This window comes from Vespa crabro, chromosome 5, assembly GCF_910589235.1.
Source record: "Vespa crabro chromosome 5, iyVesCrab1.2, whole genome shotgun sequence".
In the NCBI taxonomy this organism is placed as follows: Eukaryota; Metazoa; Arthropoda; class Insecta; order Hymenoptera; family Vespidae; genus Vespa; species Vespa crabro.
Window position 1 is genome coordinate 5,627,551 of NC_060959.1, and position 22,286 is coordinate 5,649,836.

At 32.1% G+C, this 22,286-nt stretch overlaps 1 protein-coding gene across 6 annotated transcripts in view; it reads right to left on the reverse strand.

The window, feature by feature from the left end:
• Positions 1-22,286, reverse strand: part of LOC124424080 (neo-calmodulin-like) — a 104,658-nt gene that overhangs the window by 35,417 nt on the left and 46,955 nt on the right. For 2 of the 6 annotated variants that reach the window (XM_046962628.1, XM_046962626.1), the window contains one exon: positions 5,076-5,117. The exons of 2 other annotated variants lie outside the window; for them this stretch is intronic. In XM_046962628.1, the coding sequence (XP_046818584.1) occupies positions 5,076-5,117 (42 nt within the window). Of the gene's footprint in view, positions 1-5,075; positions 5,118-14,498; positions 15,631-22,286 lie in introns of those variants that run through there. 2 more of the 6 variants (XM_046962625.1, XM_046962627.1) reach the window with 2 other exon arrangements.

Consider the following 22,286-nt stretch of genomic DNA (forward strand, 5'->3'; position numbering starts at 1 on the left):
GATACAATTATCTCGGTCCATTTCGTTACGTTAATACGAACATATTAAATTTGAACGAGAGAAATGAATTTAATTTTGTCAAATTTATGTACCTTTTATTTAACCATTTTATTTATTACATTTTGCAATGTGTAGATTAATGCGGAAGAAAAGAGAAGAAAAAAAAAAGAAAAAAGAGAAAAGAAAAAGGAATAAAAAATGAGAAAAATGTTAACGAAGATCGATAAAGTTTAAGGAGAAACCTTCCTAATTCCTTTTTCTTTCTTAAAGCTTAGGAACGTTAAAGTATCGCTAGCAATAACACGGTGCCCTAAACATTTCCGATATCTAACTACGAACACAGAAACGAAGATAAAAGGAGAGCATACGATTGCTTACGTAATAGGGTGAAGCAATTTCGGGCGAGACTCAGCACCGGAGCAATTTGTTTCCGCGTTAGAGAATAGCTAGAGAAGGAAGAGAAATAGGCTGTACCATGGGCTCCGCAAACGATTAAATATCTTCTCGACCGACCCTCAGATATAATGCTGAAGATCTTAACACGATGCTAAGATTCATAAACGTGAAACGAGCCTATCAAAGTTATGTTTGGCAAATTTAGTGTGTCATCGAAACGATAATGTGGCTCTCTCTTTTCCTCTCTTTTTCTCTCCCTTTTTTCCCCTCATTCTTTTTCCTTTTCTTTTCAACGATCACATCAAAAAAAAAAAAAAGAAAGAAAAGAAAGAACGCATCTTTCAGCTATTTTTACCTAAAACTTTTTGTTTCTCGATGCTCGAACTCGTCTAGCTTACAGAACGAGCTACTTTTCTCTTTCTATATACGAATAAGAAAGAGAGAGAGAAAGAAAGAAAGAGAGAGAGAGAGAGAGAGAAGAATTCAGAACCCCCCCGGGAAGTTCCTAGAAACGGCAAGCTCTCTCAGCTTACCCCTCCTATAACCCACTCAAGTTTTGTCCGAGTGTTTGCGAGGGAGACCCGGTAGTCGCTTCTGAAGGATCAATAATTGGGGCCGACTGCAACCCGCCCTTGAAAAGCTACACTCGAACGACAGAAACAGGAAGGAGGACTCCATGCGTTTTCTCGTTTGAAAAATGCATGATAATAGGTTTCTATATATAAACGGAAGTACTTATAAGCGAACGAATTTATCATATGTTTTTTTAATATTATCGAAAGATATTTATTTTTAATTATTTCTTTTCACAAATGCAAGAGAATTTATGCAAATAAATAATAAGAATGAATAAAAGACAAGAGAGAAATTTTATAAGAACAAGAGGTGCGTTTATTTTTCTTTTTTTCTTTTCTTCTCTCTTTTTTTTTTTGTTTGTTTTTTGTTTGTTATTCTTCCCTCCACCTCCTCAATAATTTCTTTCTTTTTTCTCGTAACATATCTAAACGATCCAATGACATTTGCTTTTATTATCTTAACATCGTATCAAAATTAAATTGATTGAGTTTAGAATAATTAACAACGATGTATACCACGACGTTGATAAAGTTCTCGCCGTTTTCCTTCAACGATGACACCAGGGACCATATGACACATGAGAATTAATGGCATCAGACTCGACATTAGACATGTTCATAGACCAAATCGATAATGCGAAACGAACGATGGCGGTCTAACGATCTAACGTTATGGAACTATCTCTCTCTCTCTCTCTTTCTCTCTCTCTCGCGCGCGCGCATGCTCTCTCTCTCTCTCTCTCTCTCGCTCTTCATCTATTTGGATCATTTTGTTTTGTTCCTTTTTTCTTTTTCTTCGTTGAAAAGAGAAAACGGATACGACGTTACGTGTATCGTGAACATATTCACTTTGTTCAGAAGAACGATTATGGCTCTGACCCGATTTCTAAGCGTTCCACATATCTTCGTTGTACGCGACGGCAAGTTTTCTCGCCGTAGATAAACCCACACGTCATATTCCAACGTCACTTTTATCTCTCGCATTACTCAGAATTGCAAACGTGAAATTTTCCTTTTATGGTACTTCTGCGACAAATATGTACATACTTTTAGTCGATAACAACTTTTCACAAAAGAGTGGATACGTCCTCCTTTCTTATTCTCGTATTTAGGTTAACGCCAGTACTCTTTTCTTTTTTTCTTTTTTTTTTTTTCCTTTTTTTTCCCCCAATATAAATAAATACTAAAATGACGAAAAGCGGCTATGTCACGAGAGATATTGTTAGCTCATACTCGCATAATACTTGTTGATTCGTTAATAGGATATATGTAAGTACAACGAACTAAGAAAGTAGATATAGATACATCTATATCATATCTTTATCCTTATATATTTTCTTGATTGATTATTTAATAAAATAATCGTTAAGATATTACTAACGATTAACGAAAACGAACGATCGATGGATACCTTCCACTTTCTCTCTCTCTCTCTCTCTCTCTCTCTCTCTCTCTCTCTCTCTCTTTCTCTCTCTCTTTTTCTTTCTTTTTCTTTCCCTCTTAAAGTAAGAAAACACGAAGAAGAATGTAAAGAAGGCCGGTAATCGGCAATCGAAGAGACCGCCCTTGGAACGTGTCAGTGCACCTGTGTGGTGCATGCTCTGGAAACAGCTATACTTGGTTAATAATTGAAGCAATGGAACTCGATCGTTGGTAGTTGTAACGGTAGAGTTTAGAAGGAGATAGAAAATAGTCTAAGACAATGGTTCTCAAATTATTCCGAATTTATATCAATATAATTCAATAATTATCGAAAGAGTATATTGAAGATAGAATATTCTTTGATACTTAAATTACGTTTGTCGGGTGTTAAAAAAAGAAAGAAAAAAAAAAAAAAAGAAAAAGAAGAAAAAGAAAAAAAAAGAATGAAGAAAGAAGACACTGAAACGTTAGATATAGATACATTATGTCGCTAAGGCAAAAACCTTGAACCTGAAATAATCTCGAGATCTTTCAGATATTGGCAAAGGATTATTTTGAGAACCGCTGTGGGTGGTCTAAGGTGTAGCAATGGGCCATCGATCGTGTTCTCGTTCTTCGGCCTAAGCTCCGAAACGAATGGATCTCGCTTGCCCCTTTTTTTCTTCACACCCTTTTGGTCCATCAGACAGCTTCGAGTGAGAGGAGTCACTCACAGACATCTCTCTCTCTCTCTCTCTCTCTCTCTCTCTCTTTGATACTCATTCTCTCTTATATCGCTTTTGTATCTCCACGACTCGTACTCGTCAGAAGAGTACTTTAAACGAGTCAAACGCGATCGTTTCCGACGCGCGTCCTTCCATCCTTTTATTTGCGAAGTACTACTTCAAGTACTACTTTACGGTGCGAAAGCTGGACTTTCCTGAGTGTACAGAGACGATCCGATTGCACGACTCTCAACGGAAACTTTATCTTAGCTTTATCGTTAATGAGCTCTCCCTTGACAACAGAACTCGTTGTCGAAACCCGTTGAAATTTACTTCCTTCTGAAGGTAAATTAAACCGCGTTACTTTTTTTTTCTATTCTCTTCTTTCTCTCTCTCTCTCTCTCTCTCTCTCTCTCTCTCTCTTTCTATTCTTCTTTTCCTTATGTCTGGTCAATTACAAAAACCGCCTAATTTAATTGGACTTGGTTTAATTTGGGACAGATAAGTAAATGTAGAAAAGATCAACGATCGGAAATAATTATATAAAATATTAACGAGTCGATTTTACGTTCGACGGAATAAAGATGTTCAGCTTCGTCAATTTCGTTGATTGGTCACGGACTTCTTCGAATTTTGTCACAGTTTTCTCAAGAGTACTCAACTTTGCCAAAGGGACCTTTGAAGCGTTTCAAAGTTTCAAAGGAGACACGCCGGGAGTCGTGGAAAAGCGAACATCGTGATATGAAAGATGGCCCGGTTTAGTCGCGAGACCTTATGAAAAATGTGTCTGAAAAAAAAAAAGAAACAAAGAAAGAAAGAAAGAAAGAAAGAAAGAAAGAAAGAAAGAAAAAAAGGGAAGGATAAGTAACGCGAAAGATCCACGCCTCGGGAACTTTTTCAAAGTGCAGACCGCGTAATTACTACGAACTACTTTGTACCACGTACGAACTTTTCTTTTCTTTTCTTTTCTTTTCTTTTTTGCTTTCTTTCTCGCTTTTTTTCTCTTTCCCCTTTTATGAGTCCCAAGCGCATTTATATACATGTTCGTTGTTGTTAGAGTTCGTTAGAAAAAAAATTCAAGATCGTTTTCTAACTTTTCCATTAATTTGCCGTTTAACGCCGATCGAATCAGTTGTTCGTCATTTTGCAATTTTCTTGAAATACTTACTTCGTTTTATAGCTCGACGTTCATAGCTATAATTATTGTCGATCGATGAATGAAAATAATTAAGAAAATAATTAAAAGTTATGTGTAAGTAGGTTATTTAACCTAACATATTGTACGATAAGAAATATAAACAAGCGTTAAGTAATAAGAATCATGCAATACTACGGGGTACGTTCACTAAGGGGCAAGTAGACTAATATTAATATAGAAAATAGAAGATGTGTGGATATGGCATGCCTCTTTCTATCTATGTATGTATATATATCTATATATACCTATATGTATGTAGATTTACGCAAATAGAAATCATGAACATGCATGTACCATATATGTGACCGTGTTACTACGAGATCGCAGCTTTCTTGGAACAAAATCCAAAGATTCTATCTCGTCATTTTGATCGTGATCGACGACGTTCTAAAATTCTATGACAATTCCTTATTTTCAATCCTACCGTGTGTGCGTATATATATATAACATGTTATCGTGTGGAGAAAATCTATAATTTTCAACTTCCTAAATCAAGTACATGTATGTATGCATGTATGTATGTATGTACGTATGTATGTATATATGTATGTATGTATGTATAAAGTATAACGTAGTTAATATATAATAATGTATATGTATATAATATATATATATGTATATATAATTATATATATGTATATATAATTATTTATGCTCGTGTTCTCTACTGCTCTACGGCAAGAGTGTCTATAATCTAAATGTCTAGCTATGTTTCAGCTAAATATAAAAAAAAGTTCTAAAATTTTAGCTATATGTGGATTATGTCATTTGAGTATGTACCTGGCTCAGGCTTCTAAAGCTACTTGTACTGGCGCTGCGGGCCTGCAAACACAAGTACAGTACAGGTCACCAATCACCACAACACTGCAGTTGGAAAAGTACAAAAAGACATATGGTATAGATACATAGAATAGATAGATAGATAGATAGATAGATAGATAGATAGATAGATAGATAGATAGATAGGTAGACACTAGATAAAGAGATAGATACAAATAATACGAATACGTAGTATAGTATGTATAGGCAAGGATAGACAGAATTATAGATAGAGGGCGTAGTGTGATTATGCACGGGGTTTTACTGTCTAGGAGTTTGCATAAATAAATAGAGAAATAATACGTGTGTATGTGTATGTGTGTGCATATAATATAAATATATACACATATACATACATACACATATCGAATGTACAAGTTTGAGAAAAAGAGATTTCTTTTTACAATCAATTTGTCTTGACAGCATGAAAAACTATAAAAAATGATTTTTTTTAGAACATATGTATATATTATCCTATTTTTTAGAATATAACAATATATATATATATATATATATATATATATATATATATATATATTATCAAGGATATTTTAATTCTTGGCAACGTAGAGTTTTCAAGCAGGTAAAGCTTTCCATATCGCCAAGACAAAACATGGAAACCGAACTCGTGGTACTTGTTAGATTCCAAATATTATATCATGTAAACATAGCACATATATAGCACTGCACATTTAACATATACCACAGCATAGGCATAGAGCTGTCAGCGTTGGACAATTTAACGAGGCAGTTTACGTGTTAACATTGTTTTTGTTATGTAAGTCCGTCGTTTATAATATTTGTACATCCAAAGCGCTTATCACAAAATGCAAACTTGTTATTCATGTATATATTACCGTATATCGGTAGAGGTAATGTATTTTTATTTTTTTTTATATATCTAATGATCTACGTATAAGTTTTGATAAACAAAACCGTGCTGAAATAGTTTCGTAAATATTTCATTGTTGCAGCATATATATATAGGTAGATAATTTAGGTAGATAAATAGGAAGGTTGAAATTCTATTCACAGATATGATCACGTTGTTAAATGAATTTTACGTCATTTTGATGCATCTCATGTTCTAAATCAATGGAGATAGTTGAGCGACGAGTTATACTTAATGAAAATTATCTTCTATTCACGGTACGTGAATGCGAATTGTTACGAAATAAAAAACTTTCGTAAAAAAAATTCGATTCGTTTAATAACAGATAACTCCAACTGCTCCTAAAATAAATAATTATTATATAAAATATTCGATGAGAGATCGCAACTGATATTGATCGCAACACACTCGAACGATGATGATAATAATAATATCTTACATATTTTTTATGATCGAGTTTTTCTTCTCGTTTTTTTTTTGTATTTTTTTTCTTTTTTTTTTCTTTTTTTTTTTTTTTAAGGACTTTGCACTTACTTCGTGACGATGCAATTTATAACGTAATATAATCGTTTTTTTTTGTTCGTTCTTTTTTTTCGTTCGTCTTTTTTTTTTGGATCAAAGCAACCGGAGATAATGAATAACTTAATGAACACGAATTTTTTGAAACTATATATATATTACGTGAAAAAGGTCATTGTCGATAGGGAAATAATTAAGAGTATATTCGCGTGAGTTGTCAGTTAAGAAATTTAGACTTCACGAGGAGAACGATAAAATAAAGGGAGATCGCTTGAAAGGAAAATAAGAGAATGTTTGTATAATAAGAGGATGTCAAACTTTAAATAAAATTACCACTTATTGTCTAATTATTCGGAATAGACCATGAGATTACATTTCGTAATCTCATGGAACGTCAAAAAGGGCTGTAAGATGTATGATATGAAATTAATTAATTACACGCGAAACGATAGGTAAGTTTGTTGCCGAGGCCACTTAGGTGTCTTCCTTCTTCGACGAACTTTCGACGGATGACGTCAAAACGATTCAAAAGAGATATAAAAACTAATGATATCTCTATTTATCTCTTTCTCTCTTTTTCTTTTTCTCCCTTTATTCACTTCTCCGTCTCTCTCTCTCTCTCTCTCTCTCTCTCTCTCTCTCTCTCTCACTTTTTGTCTTATTCTCTTTTAAGAATGAGAAAGACGGAGACTTACGGATCTTAAATTAACGAAAGCGAGCAAACGACAGTTATAAAAGTTGTATCAAGGAGAACTGCCAGACGAATTTCATACTAAAATCATTTAATGGAAATTCTCAGGAGATATACTACCAGAAGTCGCCTCCTGAGATAATTTCAACTGAAATCGTTCTTAAAATTCCATATATATATATATACTTCGAAATAATTCATTTATTGTTTAAGAAGATTGCGAGAGACACGAGAAGTATATCTAAATTCTAATTAATTACTATAAAATGTAATAATATTTCTTTCTAGTTCTCTTTCCCCCCTCTCCCTCCCCCACAAGGAAATAACATCGAGTTCGATGAAAAATATTTGGAACGATGCATCATTGGTATCGAAAGAAAAAATAAGAAAAATGAAGAAGATATAGGAAAAAAAGGAAAAATGTATTGAACGAAAAGAAAAAAGAAAAAATAATAAAAAAAAAAAAGATATAAAGAAATATCGGTAGGTTTATCGTCTATATTGATTTCCAATAACGCTTATATATCGTCGAACGAATTTCTCGTCCATGTACTCTCGTACTTTTCAAGTTGCCTTTCATTTTGGTACTACTACGATTACCCGTCCATTAAATCGGTGGAGATTCTCTTCGAAAACTACTGGAGAATCGAACGCACTATACATAAAATAGCAGGTGAGTGAGTTTTCTTCTACCAAGAAAAAAAAAAAAAAATAAAAAAAAGGGAAAGAGGAAGTAAGAAAGAAAAATCGAGAAAAAGTGATATCACGTGTAAAGCTTCGAAGAAAGTGCTTCAACGGAAGATAAATAGATAGAAAGAGAGAGAGAGAGAGAGAGAGAGAGAGAGAGAGAGAGAGAGAAAGAGAGAGAGGGAGAGAGAGAAAGAGGAGAAGGAAAGAAAGTAAGAAAAAAAAACGGAGTTTCGAAAAATTTTTGATGCCAATTCTAACGACGAATCCCTTTTTTTTCTTTAAATCGAAGTCTCGAGAGTTTGAGTATGTATGACCACTTCAATCTACGAGTCATTAAAATTTTAACCAACCGTAAACGATTCGCTAATTGGGTGCTTCTTAGGCAAGCAAAAGCACAAACAAATGCTTGAAAATTTACGACGATTTTGATATCGATTTGATGCCACCTAAATTCTATGTTTCGTATAAGCTTCTATATCGTCTATGAGAGAGTACGATAATCGAGCGTGAAATTCATAATTACTCGAGTACCTTTAATACGTACATACGTCTATAATTAATATTTTTGAAAAATATCCTGTTAAACGTGGCACGAAATGTTACGAAGTCGATGATAATCGAGAAGTATACGTTTAATTAATACGATCACTTAAATATATGTTTAATGTGTTGGAATGGAATAATGCAATAAATAATACAATGCATTACGATAAGGAAGTATAAATTTGTAAAAAAGGAAAAAGAAAAAAAAAAAAGCAAAATTTAATCGTATAAATTAAAAAAAGGATTTTCACGTTTTACTTTTGCTATCCTTTTAAATAAGTTCTTTCCTTGAAATGGCCGTCATCCGTACGCAAGAGATAATTTCGCGTGAAATCGTAGCAGACGCAACCCCCGAAACTGGAGACGTTAATGGACGATAATATTTCTGCGGTATCCCCAATTATGGAAATTGCTTTTTAAAAAGTTTAGCCCGATTCGCGCATTTTTCACTCAACTCTCTTATTTCTTCCTAATTTGCTTCCTAAACTCGAAGATTCCCCTTTTTTACCCCATTTCTCTCTCTTTCTCTTTTTCTCTCTCAACCTCTCTTAAGTTGCACGCGATGCCGCAGCTCACGCGATAAGAAGAAACAAAGTTTGCCTTTTTGCGACTTCCAGAACCGAAAAAGACGGCAAAGTATCTCTTGTAAACTTTTGACTTGATAAATAAAAAGCGCAAAAAAGTTGTTTCAGTACGACAGAGTGAGTAAAGAAAGGAAATATATGGAGAATGAGACTTTTCTATCTTCTTTAATTTTGCTTTTCATATTTTTCATCCGACAAAAGCAAAAACTTCTCGAATGTTACGATAAAAATGAAACTCTCAATTATTTTACTTATCTACAACATTTTTCTCACGATAAAAGATATTCGGGCTATAATAAAGCTATGGATTAATGGAGTTTCGTACGATAAATTTTCTGAAGAACAATCTCGTTCTTGATTACGTTCTTGATCCTTGTTATTGTGATCTTATTACATTTTCAATGTTTATCTATTGTCTTTTTTTTTTTTTTCTGAAAGAAAATCGTCGAATCAACGAAAAAACGATTCTTCCGTCGTTTAAAACATTTTCTAAGGAATATTCGTGCTAATTCATTGGAACAACATTGAACGTGTTTATAACAATGACAAAAAAAGAAAAAATAAAAGAAAGAAAGAAAAAAAAAACGAGAAATCGAGTTTGAATTTCAAATGTTTACGAGAAACGATAAAGATAGTGACAGTAGCTTTTAGCGATCGTATATAGACTATTGATCGTATATTTACGTTTATCGTTATGTTGCCACTATATCGAAAACGACACAGTCCTTTTACATTTACGAGAACGCGAGGAAGATATAAAAAACATGTATATATATATATATATATATATATATATATAGACAGGTAGATAGAGAGAGAGAGAGAGAGACGATTTTCCGCAGTACCAGTTCGTCTAGAGGGCGAAGTAAAAGTCCCGAGAGAAACGTTACAGGCACGGATTCGGTTTGAATGGAAGATTCGTTGATTCGAGGAGAGACTTCTGAAATTTTTAACAAGGCGCTACCTAGAACGTGCTAGGAATTCTTAGAAAAAACGGCTATCACAATTCATGTGTCATCTCTATGTGTACGTATTGCGTATATACACACACACATATATACATGTCATACACGTGTATAACCATTCACCAATGCCACTTTAAAATATAATCATTACAAAGTATGCGATAAGAAAATCTTCTTATGTACATATGTATTTTTTTCCTTTTTAAATATAAAAGAGTACGATAGAATGTATAATCTCTTGATCTCTCTCTAACGACGAACTTTCCTATATTACACGAGGACATTATTGTAAATCATACATAATCTTGTATCAGTCGATACCGATGAAAGCCTTTAAACCAATTATTCGAGTTATATCAGAACTAATTAAAACGAAAATGTATAATATGTACCAAAAGGAATATATTTATACATACAAATGTACATATATATATGTGTATATATATATATAATGTATATATATATAATATAATATACATAATATATATACAAATATATATATATATAAAGGTTGGGGTGATAATCATCTAGAGCATCTTTTTTCTTTTTGATAATATGGAGAAACTCTGTTGACAAAAGTTTTATGATACGGAAAGGGTCATAATATAGTAATAAGAATCTTCTTATAAGTGGACACATGAAGGATATATGAAGGTTAACTGTGTTTTTTTAAATGAAATTATATGTTTTTGATTGCATTGATCGATACCTGATATATACTCGATATAGCTTAATATTCTTTATAAAATAATATTAGTCTGTATATATCGAAAAGTAATTAGTTTAGAAGACATTTAAAAACTCTTATTCAACGATTATCCTGCAATTTACTCTGCGCTTACATTGCACTTACTTTGCGTTTAGTTAGTATATTTATTTAAAGTTTGCATAAATTCCAGTTTCGAAGATATTCACATGTAAATGGAGGATGTGGTTACTAATAATAAAGAAAAAATTATCTCTTCAGTAAACAACGAATTTGTTTAATAATTATTTATTAATTTATGCAATTTTATAGATTAACCGAAATCCAAATTTTATTTGGAAAATAAAATGAATAAAGTACGTGAGAATTTGCTTATAAAAATTGTTTATAACAAATTATTAGTTAATTATTAACAATACTATAAAACAAAGAAAAAACTTTGCTCTTTAAAATGGTATTTGTTTCAAATCTCTATGATTTTTAGTTTCAGAGATATTCCCTTGTGAATGGAAGAAGTAGCAATTAATAATATAGAAAATATCGTTTTTTTTTAATAAACAAAGACTATTAATTATTTGTTAATTTATATAATTTTATAAATCAGTCTAAAAATTAATATTTTTTGCAAAATAGAATGAATAATGTTCGTAAGAATTTGTTTATAAAAATTGTTTATAACAAATTGTTTATTAATTATTAACAATACGCTTTAACAAATAGAGAAAAAAGTATCTTTTAAAATGATATTTGATTCAAGTCTCTACGATTTTTAGTTTCGAAGATATTCCCGTATAAATGAAAGTGGTGGCTATTAATAATATAAAAAAAATGATTTTTTTTATAAAAAAGAAAAAATAATTTGTTTATTAATTATTTATTAATTTATATAATTTTGTAAGTCAGACATAATTTGAATTTGGGATTTTTTGTAAAATAAGATGAATCAAGTCCGTAAAAATTTGTTTATAAAAATTGTTTATAACAAATTGTTAATTAATTATTAACAATATGATAGAAAAATAGATAAAATTCTGCCCTTTAATATGATATGTGTTTCAAGTCTCTACGACTTTTGGTTCAAGAGATATTCCTATGTAAATGAAAGACATTTACGTTGACACACTAACCTATATAATTTCATTCAACTTAGCTCGATGACACACTGACCTATATAAATTCCGAGAATTTACGCGGTCCAGCTGAGTACGTTACTATTACTATACTATTACTACGAACAGCTGTATTAAACGAATTATGAATGAAAATCTTTCGAAGCCGATATCTTCGGAACGGAAAGTCGTAGAAACTTGAAAGAAACACCATTTTCAAGGGTAATTTATTCTTTATTTATTTAAATAATGTAATAATATTGTTATAATAAAATTGATTTTGTTAATAATTTTTTCAATTGATTTTTTTCTAATCTTTCGTAATAAATACATACCTATAATGAAATCATTTCAATTTTTATTATAATTATGTAAAGTTTATTTTATTTATTTAAAATAAAGGATAGAAAATCTATTAATAATCGATAATGTACAAAATTGAAAAATCGAAAACTCGAAAGATTCTTCTTTCGTAACTTACTACTATTTTTACTATATTTTAGTTGCATCTTTCTACACGATTTCTTATCAATATTTAAATTAAAATATCTCTTAAATTAATAATTTACGGACAATACATGGATTAATACTTATTTATAAAGAAAATCGAGTTATATCGATCAATGCAATCAAAAATGTATGAATTCATTTAAAAAACACAATTGACCTACATATCTCCTTCACGTATTCATTTTCAAAATAATGATTACTGTCTTATTACGATCATACAACTTTCGTAAACAAAGTTATTCCATGTCTTTTAAAAGAAATGAGAGATATTCAAAGTTATTACTCTATCCTGTTTATATTATATTATATAATATATATGAAAAGCACTATTTCTTCCTTCGTAATCTTGAAATCCTAAATTCAAAGTCAGGAAGTATTTCCAAGTAACCGATTCTATTTCTTAAAATTGTGCATATCGTGGAAAACGCGTAGAGCTTGAGGTTTTTCTGTTTAAGATTTCATGAGATCAGAACGGATCTATTTGATCCTACGTAATTTCCTTGGGATATCTTGTTACAACAACGGACGAGTTTAAATTTAGAAAAAAAAGTGATTAGAAGTCGAAAAAAAATATAAAAAGTTCGAATTAATTATGACGATCGTAAAACTTTCTGAAGAAAGACTCGAAAGAACAAAGCCAGATAATTTTGTTTCATGAAACTATCGAATATTAGCAAAGAGACTAGAATATAAAAGTAAAAGAAAAAGGAAAGAGATAAATAGATAGATAAAGAAAGAATCGGAAAAGTTTGTCATCCGGTTAAAGTCAAACTTAATTTCCGAAATCCAGAGTGGTAACAAACTTCCGTTTATCATTCTTAATACGCCAAAGTGATGCTCGAACAAAGGTTCAACCATAAAACCGTAAACTTGATCACCGATTTTACTTTAATTAGTTAAGATTGTTGAGATCTTCGAGAAAAATGACAAATTGATATTAGTTCCTTCGTTTATAAAAATTTCAAAATCTAAGACTTCCTTAATCGTAATATATTGTATATCTTGAATTCGAAGCTTATCGAAAATTATTATCAAACTTTTTTTATTATCATCGATGCATTGTACGTTATATCGTCTTAAAAGATTCAAAGGATCGCGTGAAAGAATCTTAAGACCATTATTGTTTTACGATAGTTAGAATAATGTGAGAAAATTTCACTAGTTACGATATCACGTTAAATGACGTTCAATTCATGGTTACTTACGTTACGATAAAACTCCGACCTAATTCTCTATTGCTCTTACTGTTTTTGTTATCTGGTATATAAATTATGCGCATACTTACGTATATACGTAACTCCTCTCTCTCTCTCTCTCTCTCTCTCTCTCTCTTTCTCTTTCTCTCTTTTTTTCTCTTCCTCTTTCTTTGCCTCTTTATTTCTTTCCCCTTTTTTTTTGTTCTCTCTTGTGAGAAAGAAAACAAGAGCATACTTCTATGCACGTGGACAGCATAACTTATATCTCCGTGGTGACATGAAAATTAAGGTTTAAAACATTTCAGAACTACCTCTCCTCGTAAAAAGAAAAGTAAAAAAGAAGGAAGAAAGAAAAAAAAAAGAAAAAAGTAAATAAAACGACAGAGAAGTGAACTTTGTAAAGGTCGACGTTCTAACGTAAAACTCGTTACGTGTCATGCATCGTCGTATCGTTTGTCAAGGATTAAACAACAAATTTTCAAAACGAAATTTTTCTCATACGATAGCGATATAAGAAACAAGACGTACCACGTTATATAAAAAAAATTTTTTTTTTAAATATCTGTTGTATAAATAAAATGAAGGATATTGGAACATTTTAAATGTTCAGGATTCATCGTCACGCGTTCGAGCAAAGTACTCGTTGATTGATATTTGATAGTCAGTGTGCGATCAGCGATCAGCTGCTTTTGATTATTCCGATCATCTCTCGTATACGAGAGTAATCTATTATAAAAATTAATGCGAAAGAAATACAGTTATCTTTCTTTCTTTCTTTTTTTTTTTTCTTTTTCTTTTTCTTTTCAATCAAAAATAATACAACAAATTACAAATAACGATGTCGTATCTAAAAGAAATTTGTTTGCCAATCATAATGAGAAATACATGATTAGATATTCATTGTTTGCATTGTTAATTATATAGGGGAATCGTATCGATAATTAAAATTATTTAATTAGTTCATAATTAACGACTTTACCTTGCTTCTGTTTCGAGGTGCGAAGTCCTCTTTGCTGGCCTTCCGCCTCTTGTCCTTCAGGATCATTCTTGCCGCGGCGAACGCCATCTTGTTGTATCTTCACCCCCTTTCTTTTTTCTTATTTATTTCACACACCAATATCGTGATTAAAAAAATATAGCGTCCAGCGTCGTTGATAGCGAGGAGGAGCACCACAGTTGGTAGACTCCACGATCCACACCGAACGCGTTTATAATTTCTCTTAAAACAATAACGAAGACGAAAAGGACCGAACTTGTTTATTGCTTGTTTACTAACGCGAAGGAATACGCGTTATTTTATTGCTAATATTACGTATCACGTACGTGTACCGTAGTTATATATATACGTGTATTATATGTTTTATATTTAATTGATAATCGTTAATTTTAACTTTGATTATATAGGAGAATATCCCTTCACAACATTTTTTTTTGTTTTTTTTTTTTAATTTTTTTTGTTTTTCTTTTCAATTTTTTTTCTTTTTATCTTCTATTACTTCGTCACGACTTTTCGTCCTTTATCCTCCTCAACGTCCTCTCAATCTTCTTTATTTTTCCTTCTTCAGAATATCTTCGAAACGAATCGATATATATCTGTACAATCGATGAACACTATCATTTACGTTAATAAACGCACAGCCAATGATTTTTTTTTTTTTATCTTGAACCCGACTTTGCCTTTTATTCTTCTTAAAGAGATATACTTTATTCCTAAATATTTCAAATTTCTCCGATTTCACTTTATCGGTGAATAAAAGCTCGAAAGTATCGCGATATTGCTCCCCTCTTTTCGCCTCCTTTTTTTGCTTTTTGCAAAAAGCTTGCAAGCAAACTGGAGGGGAACATTTGGTTTGCGACGCGAGTGCGAATCGCCACTCGAACGTTATTTCACGCAATCGATCACCGATCAATCACACTCTCTCACACACACTCTCTCTCTCTCTCTCTCTCTCTCTCTCTCTCTCTCTCTCTTTCACGACGATCGTTATCTTCTTTCTTCCATTCGATATATTCTAGTCGTCTACATTCCAGCCAAAGAAAATCGCGATTGATGCGACTTCATCTTTCGTACGTTTGAACCGACAGTCGTTACTGCAACTATGTCCATAGATCTATAAAATGAACCAAAAAAAAAAAGAGAGGAAGATGTCGTATTAAACATTTTGATTTTAGTTTTTATATCATTTATCCCAGGCAATAGTGTTCCTCCTTTTACTTATAGCTACACCAATATCCGATTTAAATCTATGTATGTATATCGTGATTATCTCTTTAAGTGTTAAAAAAGTGTAAAAAATCTTTTAGACAAATTTTATACGATATCGAGAGAAGCATACATCGTAATGATAATTATTTGATTTTGTTATTACGATTAAGAAAGATTCTTGCGAAGATTAAATTTAAAACTTTCAACGCAATATTCTCTTTATCACATATTCTTTTCTACTTAGATCAAATCGTTTTTCAAAACACTACATATATATACATGTATTTTACATCGAATATTTTTGAGTTATACAGTTTCGAGTCTGTCGTATTCCCGACATTAACATTATTCCGATCAATTCTTCCGTCCCCGTTCCTGTCCCCTCTCCCCGGGGAATAACTCGGTGGGGATTTGTGTGTTACGCTAAACGACAAACAATTGGAATTCTGTCACATCGATGAAAAATGTATAAATGTGTTCTTAATAATTGAACGATATGTATAAAAGGACGGTAAATGTCGACGGGCATGGCCATTTTAAAAAACAGGACTAAAACAAAATATAATAGAACAAAAGAGAAGAGGGTTATGAGAATAGATACAGAATAAAGTAGGATCCTTTAAGTTTTGTAATTTCGAGGAACGAGATCCCTAAAAATTCGTTTCGTTTAGTTTCGTTTCTTTTGACAAGGACCGTGCCGGGGAAAAAGGCATTGAAAATCCCTTTGAACGAAGATGAAAACGTCTCGGAGAATTTTCGATACCAACCACTTCTCGGTATCTCATCATCGCTCTTTATTTTACATATTTCTCCGTTAACTCGAAAGAGGAAACAAAATGATATTTTAAGACGCTTAAGGGAAAGAAGAATTGACAAAAAGAAATTTTTCATAAGTTTTCTTATATAAGAAAAATCGATCGCAAGAATTATTTGTTTAATAAAATAGATAACTACAGTTTTATTTGCATTGTATGAAAACGTTTATATTATTTGACATTTTCCGATCATATCGATATAATACAAACAACGATGACAAACCTATTCGAAATCGAATGCCAGGAATTTCCCTGTATTTATATATGTACATACATATAACAATACATACTAACTTATACAGCATAATTTGTATTGCCGTAAATATTATTCTACATTTATCGAGTTTATGATTTCTTTACGAGAAAAGTAAAAGAGAACAAAGTTGAAAAAAACTAAAAATCCAATTATATAAACAATTGAATCTGAGAATTCCCGCACAAACTTTTCTGTCAATGGATGGTAGTTCAATATAATTTGTCGTAGTACAGATTCTTTCATTCTCTCTCTCTCTCTCTCTCTCTCTCTCTCTCTTTCTCTTTCTTTTGCCATTTTCTTTTCCTCTTCTTTTTTTTCCCCCTTTAAGTTTCGAAATACGCGAGAGTTAATCGCGTAAAATTGAAAGTTTTTGTTATTTTTTGCATTTATATAATAATTTATATTATTTGCATTTATAAAATCGAAATGATATCCTTTTTTTAATCCTACTTCTCTCCCCTACTTCTCCATCAAAAGTATCTCGCAATTTTATGTTGCAAAATAATAAAAGCAATGAGAATCAAACGGCACAAGATTTTTAAGGAGTCGATGAAAACGTCTCTTGAGATTCAAGAATGCTTTCGCACGAACGAACGAAGCCTTTTAAATTCCGCGACATGAAGCACGTCCGTTTGCTTTTTCTTCATCCCTCGACAGAAACAAATCCGTTATGTCATTAAAATGGACGGTTTGGTTCGACTCGGCTTTCTCGTTTAATAAACCGTTTTTCCATCTCGCAATACATGCAACGATGAGCACGTTCTCATTGAATCCCGAGAACTCGTCGCTGTTAATTAGCCGCAAATTCGATTTCCGCGACGTTACCGGCGATTTTACGTTGAAACTCATCGCGTTGAGGGAGCATTCACAGACGGAAATTAAACGTGTTTTATAATCGCAGGATTCTTGTTTGTTATTTTTTTCTTTTTTTTTTTTCTTGAAAAACCTTGTCATCATCGTTGCCTTTCGAGAAATCAAATACCACTTTTGTATTTTCATTTTCATTTCTTTTTTCCTTCTTTCCTTTTTCCGTTTTTTTTCTTTTTTTTTTTTTTTTCTTTTTTTTTCTTAATACAACCTCGATACTATATAAAACCGATCTCAATACAAATCAATACAAACCAATGAATTTCTTTTCCTTTTTTTGTGTTCTTTTCTTCTTCCTTTTTCTTATTTTGTTTTGTTTTGTTTTATTCTTCTCTTTTCGTTACATTCTCGCACGAAACTAGTCGCATTATTTGTGGCGAGCTTCTGTACCGCGAAATCGGTACAGAAGCTAAACGAGATACCCGATAAAACGTTCGCCTTTTCTTTCTCTCTCTCTCTCTCTCTCTCTCTCTCTCTCTGCTCTACTCGACTATTCTTTCTTTCTTTCTAGAAAACAATACTCGTCCGCATTCGTACCATCTTTCTTCCGTTCGCGTTTGCCCGCACAACGCGTTCCCGTTTTGCCAACAAAGAAATAAATAAACTTTTTCTAGAACATGAGGAATAGTTTCAGTCCGTAGTAATACTAACACGCGACATTGTGACGTTATCAAGTTCTCTGCAAAACGATAAATGCGTATGTGCGATACGTACCGACACATACGTACACATATAATATATACATACATTATAAGCGTAAAGTTGGATATAAACGAAACTTATATGATATCTGCTAAAGTATAAATCGTTAGACGAAAAGATTCAAAAAGAAAACTTGACTATTTGCATTTCTGATTTATTGCATTTCTTCCGTTCACCGAATATTTCATATCGCAATAGATAAAACGCTTCGAGGTATCGTCAGGAAAAACATCTACGTTTCTTTTCTTGTTTCGGGATGAAAAAAAGAAAAAAGCAAAAAAAGGAAAAAGAAAAGAAAACAAAAAAAAAACAGATAAAAAGGAAGTAAAAAGAAAAAAAGGAGAGAAAGAATGATCTCACCATTTCCGGATAAGCTCGTGCCATTGGACTTCATCGATAGAGAAGAGAGAAAATAAAACAAAATAGGAAAAAAAAAAGGAAAGAGATGAAATCACTTTTCGCGAAAGCCACGTCCGCGTAATAACGTTCCACTATCGCTTTCCAATAGGTTTAAACCCGTAAATGGAGCACATTGTGTTACTTATTTGTTTGTTTTTCTTTTTTTCTTCTTCTTTTTTTATTTATGCAACGAAACCTCGATATCGTATCGAATGATACATAAAAGATACGTTCAAATTTAATGAGATGTAAATCCAAGGACGATTTGTTTTGAGTACGATTCAACGATGAAAATTTAAATCGTTACGATCGAGTAAAAATCATCGTCTACGAATTCATTCGTTTTTCGAACGTTTCATTACCATTTTACGAACGGACTCGATGAATGAAACGTAAATAGCAATGAGATCGATATATGTACGCGCTTTCGCATTCACACACACACACACACACACACACACACACAGACTTCGATAAATTATTTTTCTATCTACCCAAGGAATCATCGTTTTTTACTGTTTTTTTTTAATGTACACGTATGCATGGATCTGAGGAGAAACGGTATTGAAAAATTTACATTAGAAAGATAGATGATAAATCTTCTCTTTTTTTACTTTGTTTTCTTTTTTTTTTACATATAATCGAGCATACAAATTTCTACTATCGTTGTAATCATTTTCATTTTCATTTTCATTTCTTTTTTATTTGTTTTTTTTTTTTTTTAACTTAACAAACGTTGTTTATGTAATTTTTTTTCTAGTTCCTTTTCTTTTTTTTTCGATTACAACGAAATGAATTTATTGTATCGTATCTTGTTATCGTATACGCCATGTTTATGACAATATTAATATCGACGCTTGCTTACATATATGAGAACAGATTTGATATTATGAGACGAAGCATCAATTATGAATTTGAAACGTGTTACAATGTGACCTCTAGGGAATGATTATTAAACGTGTACGCTAATTAAATGTTGTCGGGATTTCCACTAACGATGATTTCACGTTATATCGTTATAACAATAAACACTTTATTACAGGTAGTCGAAATTATGGTATATAAAAGATAAACGTAACATCCTAAATGTCAAATCTACATAATGTTATTTATATTTCAAATCCCCTCGTTAAGATTGTTTTTAACGATTTCAAGAAAAAAAAAAAAAAAAAAAAGTAAAAGTAAAAGAAAAAAAGAAAAAAGGAAAAACCATTTCAATTATTTATTCTTTTGATTATATTTTCAAGGAAAAGTTTTTCAATTTAACAACACTGGGGAATTTACCGTAGTTTTAAAACGTTTTAAACGCTTTACAATATTTACCAAGGCAATATACGAGAACAAGGAGCATGGCACATTTCTATGTGGATACGCGTAAATACGAATGACCTCTAAAAGCAGATTTTATATCGCGCACGCGCGACCGAACGTAAAAGCTAGTAGTACTATCTGTTATAATCTTTATATTCGTTCAAACATATAAAACATCGCTAAAAAAGAATGGTGAATATTTTTGAAAATAGATATTGCCTCGATGCATAACGTGTGCTTGCAATGATTTTAACGAATTAAAATCGTTGTTTATGAAAAGAAACTTTGTGAAATCAGAGAAACCATTTTTTTTCCAGTAAATACGAACAATGATTTTAAGAAAGAGAGGGAGAAGAAAGAGAGAAAGAGAGAGAGCAAGAAAAAAGGAAATACAATATTTCATTGTGTATTCAATATCTCGACTATTTCATTACACAATTCATCAATACTTGGAAAATGAACATTTGTATGAATCTATGTATGTACATAAATATGTGTAATGCGTACAAACATATAGACATATGCACACGCACAAACACGCGCACATGCATACGCACACACATACATATGCACATAGAAAAGAAGAAATTACGAGTTTTTCATCGATCCTGTTTTACTTAGAATCGTTATATCAGATAATATGCCTGTCACGTATGTACATATACATTGTGACCTGATATCGCACCTACCATATAACGAAAAAAATATTTTCATATCAAATAACAATATCCTACTATTCGATATCTATTAATGTTGTCTAAAATTTCAAAATGCATTTTCCAACATCTTTTCAAACATAGTTACATTGGCGCAACTACGATAATTGAACAAGTTTGATTAGTTCTAAAGAAAGTCCCGATACTCGACTATGGAATTTGACGTCTCTCCTCGTGATATTTCTCGAGGCGCTAAACGAAACATCAAACTCAAGAGGAGAAGAAGAAGAAGAAGAAGAAGAAGAAGAAAAAGAAGAAGAAAAAAAAGAAGAAGAAGAAGAGGAAGAAAGAAAAAAGAAAAAAAAAAAGAAGAAAAGAACGAGTAGACTCGGCTACTAGAAAGACATGATGAAAGAAGAATGAAGTAATAACGTCGATAAGAGGGGACAAAGAGAGAGAGAGAGAGAGAGAGAGAGAGAGAGAAGAAAAAAAACGAAAAAAAAGAAGAGCTTTCTATTGAAACTTCGACGAGATTTTCTTAAGAAGCGTTTCTTCGTGAATTCGATCAAAAAGGGGGTGAGGGGTGACCGTGGGATGGTATAGGAGGCAACAGAGATAGTAGGAAAAATACAATCTATAGCTCTTTGGATGAGACACGAATTGAGCCATTCGTATTGAGTCTGCGTGATGAGGGCCTAAAAGAGAAATAATCTTGAAAATGAGAGAACGTGTAAGCACGTCGAAGAAGAAGAAAAAAAAAAAAAAGAAAAAAAAGGAGAGAAAAAAAAGGAAACATCTTTTTTTAACTACTGCGAATTCGATTCATTTGAAACGTCTGTATCATTCACATTCTCTATCTCTATCTGCCTATCTATCTATCTATCTATCTATCTATATATCTATCTATCCATTCATTCATTCATCCATCCATTCATTCATTCATCCATTCATATCTTTCAATCTTTCTTAAAGATAGGCTTATCGAAAATAATTTCGAACTGTAAAAGTCTCGAGTTTCGCCTAACGATAATTGGATCTCTTTTATCAATAAAAATTATGAATTTTCATCGATCAAATGTAAACGACGAAGTCGACGGATACGGTAGAAAGAGAGAGGGGGGGGGAAGGGGAGGGAGGGACAACAGAAATAAACGCGTGGTGAATAATCACGCAGGTGAATCGAGATTTAATGTTAGACGTCAAACAAGGAGGCTAATGACACGCCGAAGAAATTCAAGGCGTGTCGCTTTGGAGCGAAATTCCATCGCGTTCAAGCTTCGAACATGGCATGTAATGCACGCGAGAACCTATCAAGGGAGAGATATCCCATTGCTTGTATATTCTCCTCGTTCGATCAGGATGTTCTGGAATCCATTATATCCGATCTCTTCCATAATTAGTACGTGCATTAGATTAAATTAATATTCTTCCGTTTAACGTTTAATACGAGATTATTAATGACCGCTTTTGTATTTTCCAGGATAAAATATAAGTTCGAATAAATTCGTTCTTACACGAAACCATTCTTTAAATTCGATCGGAAAGTCGAGTCATT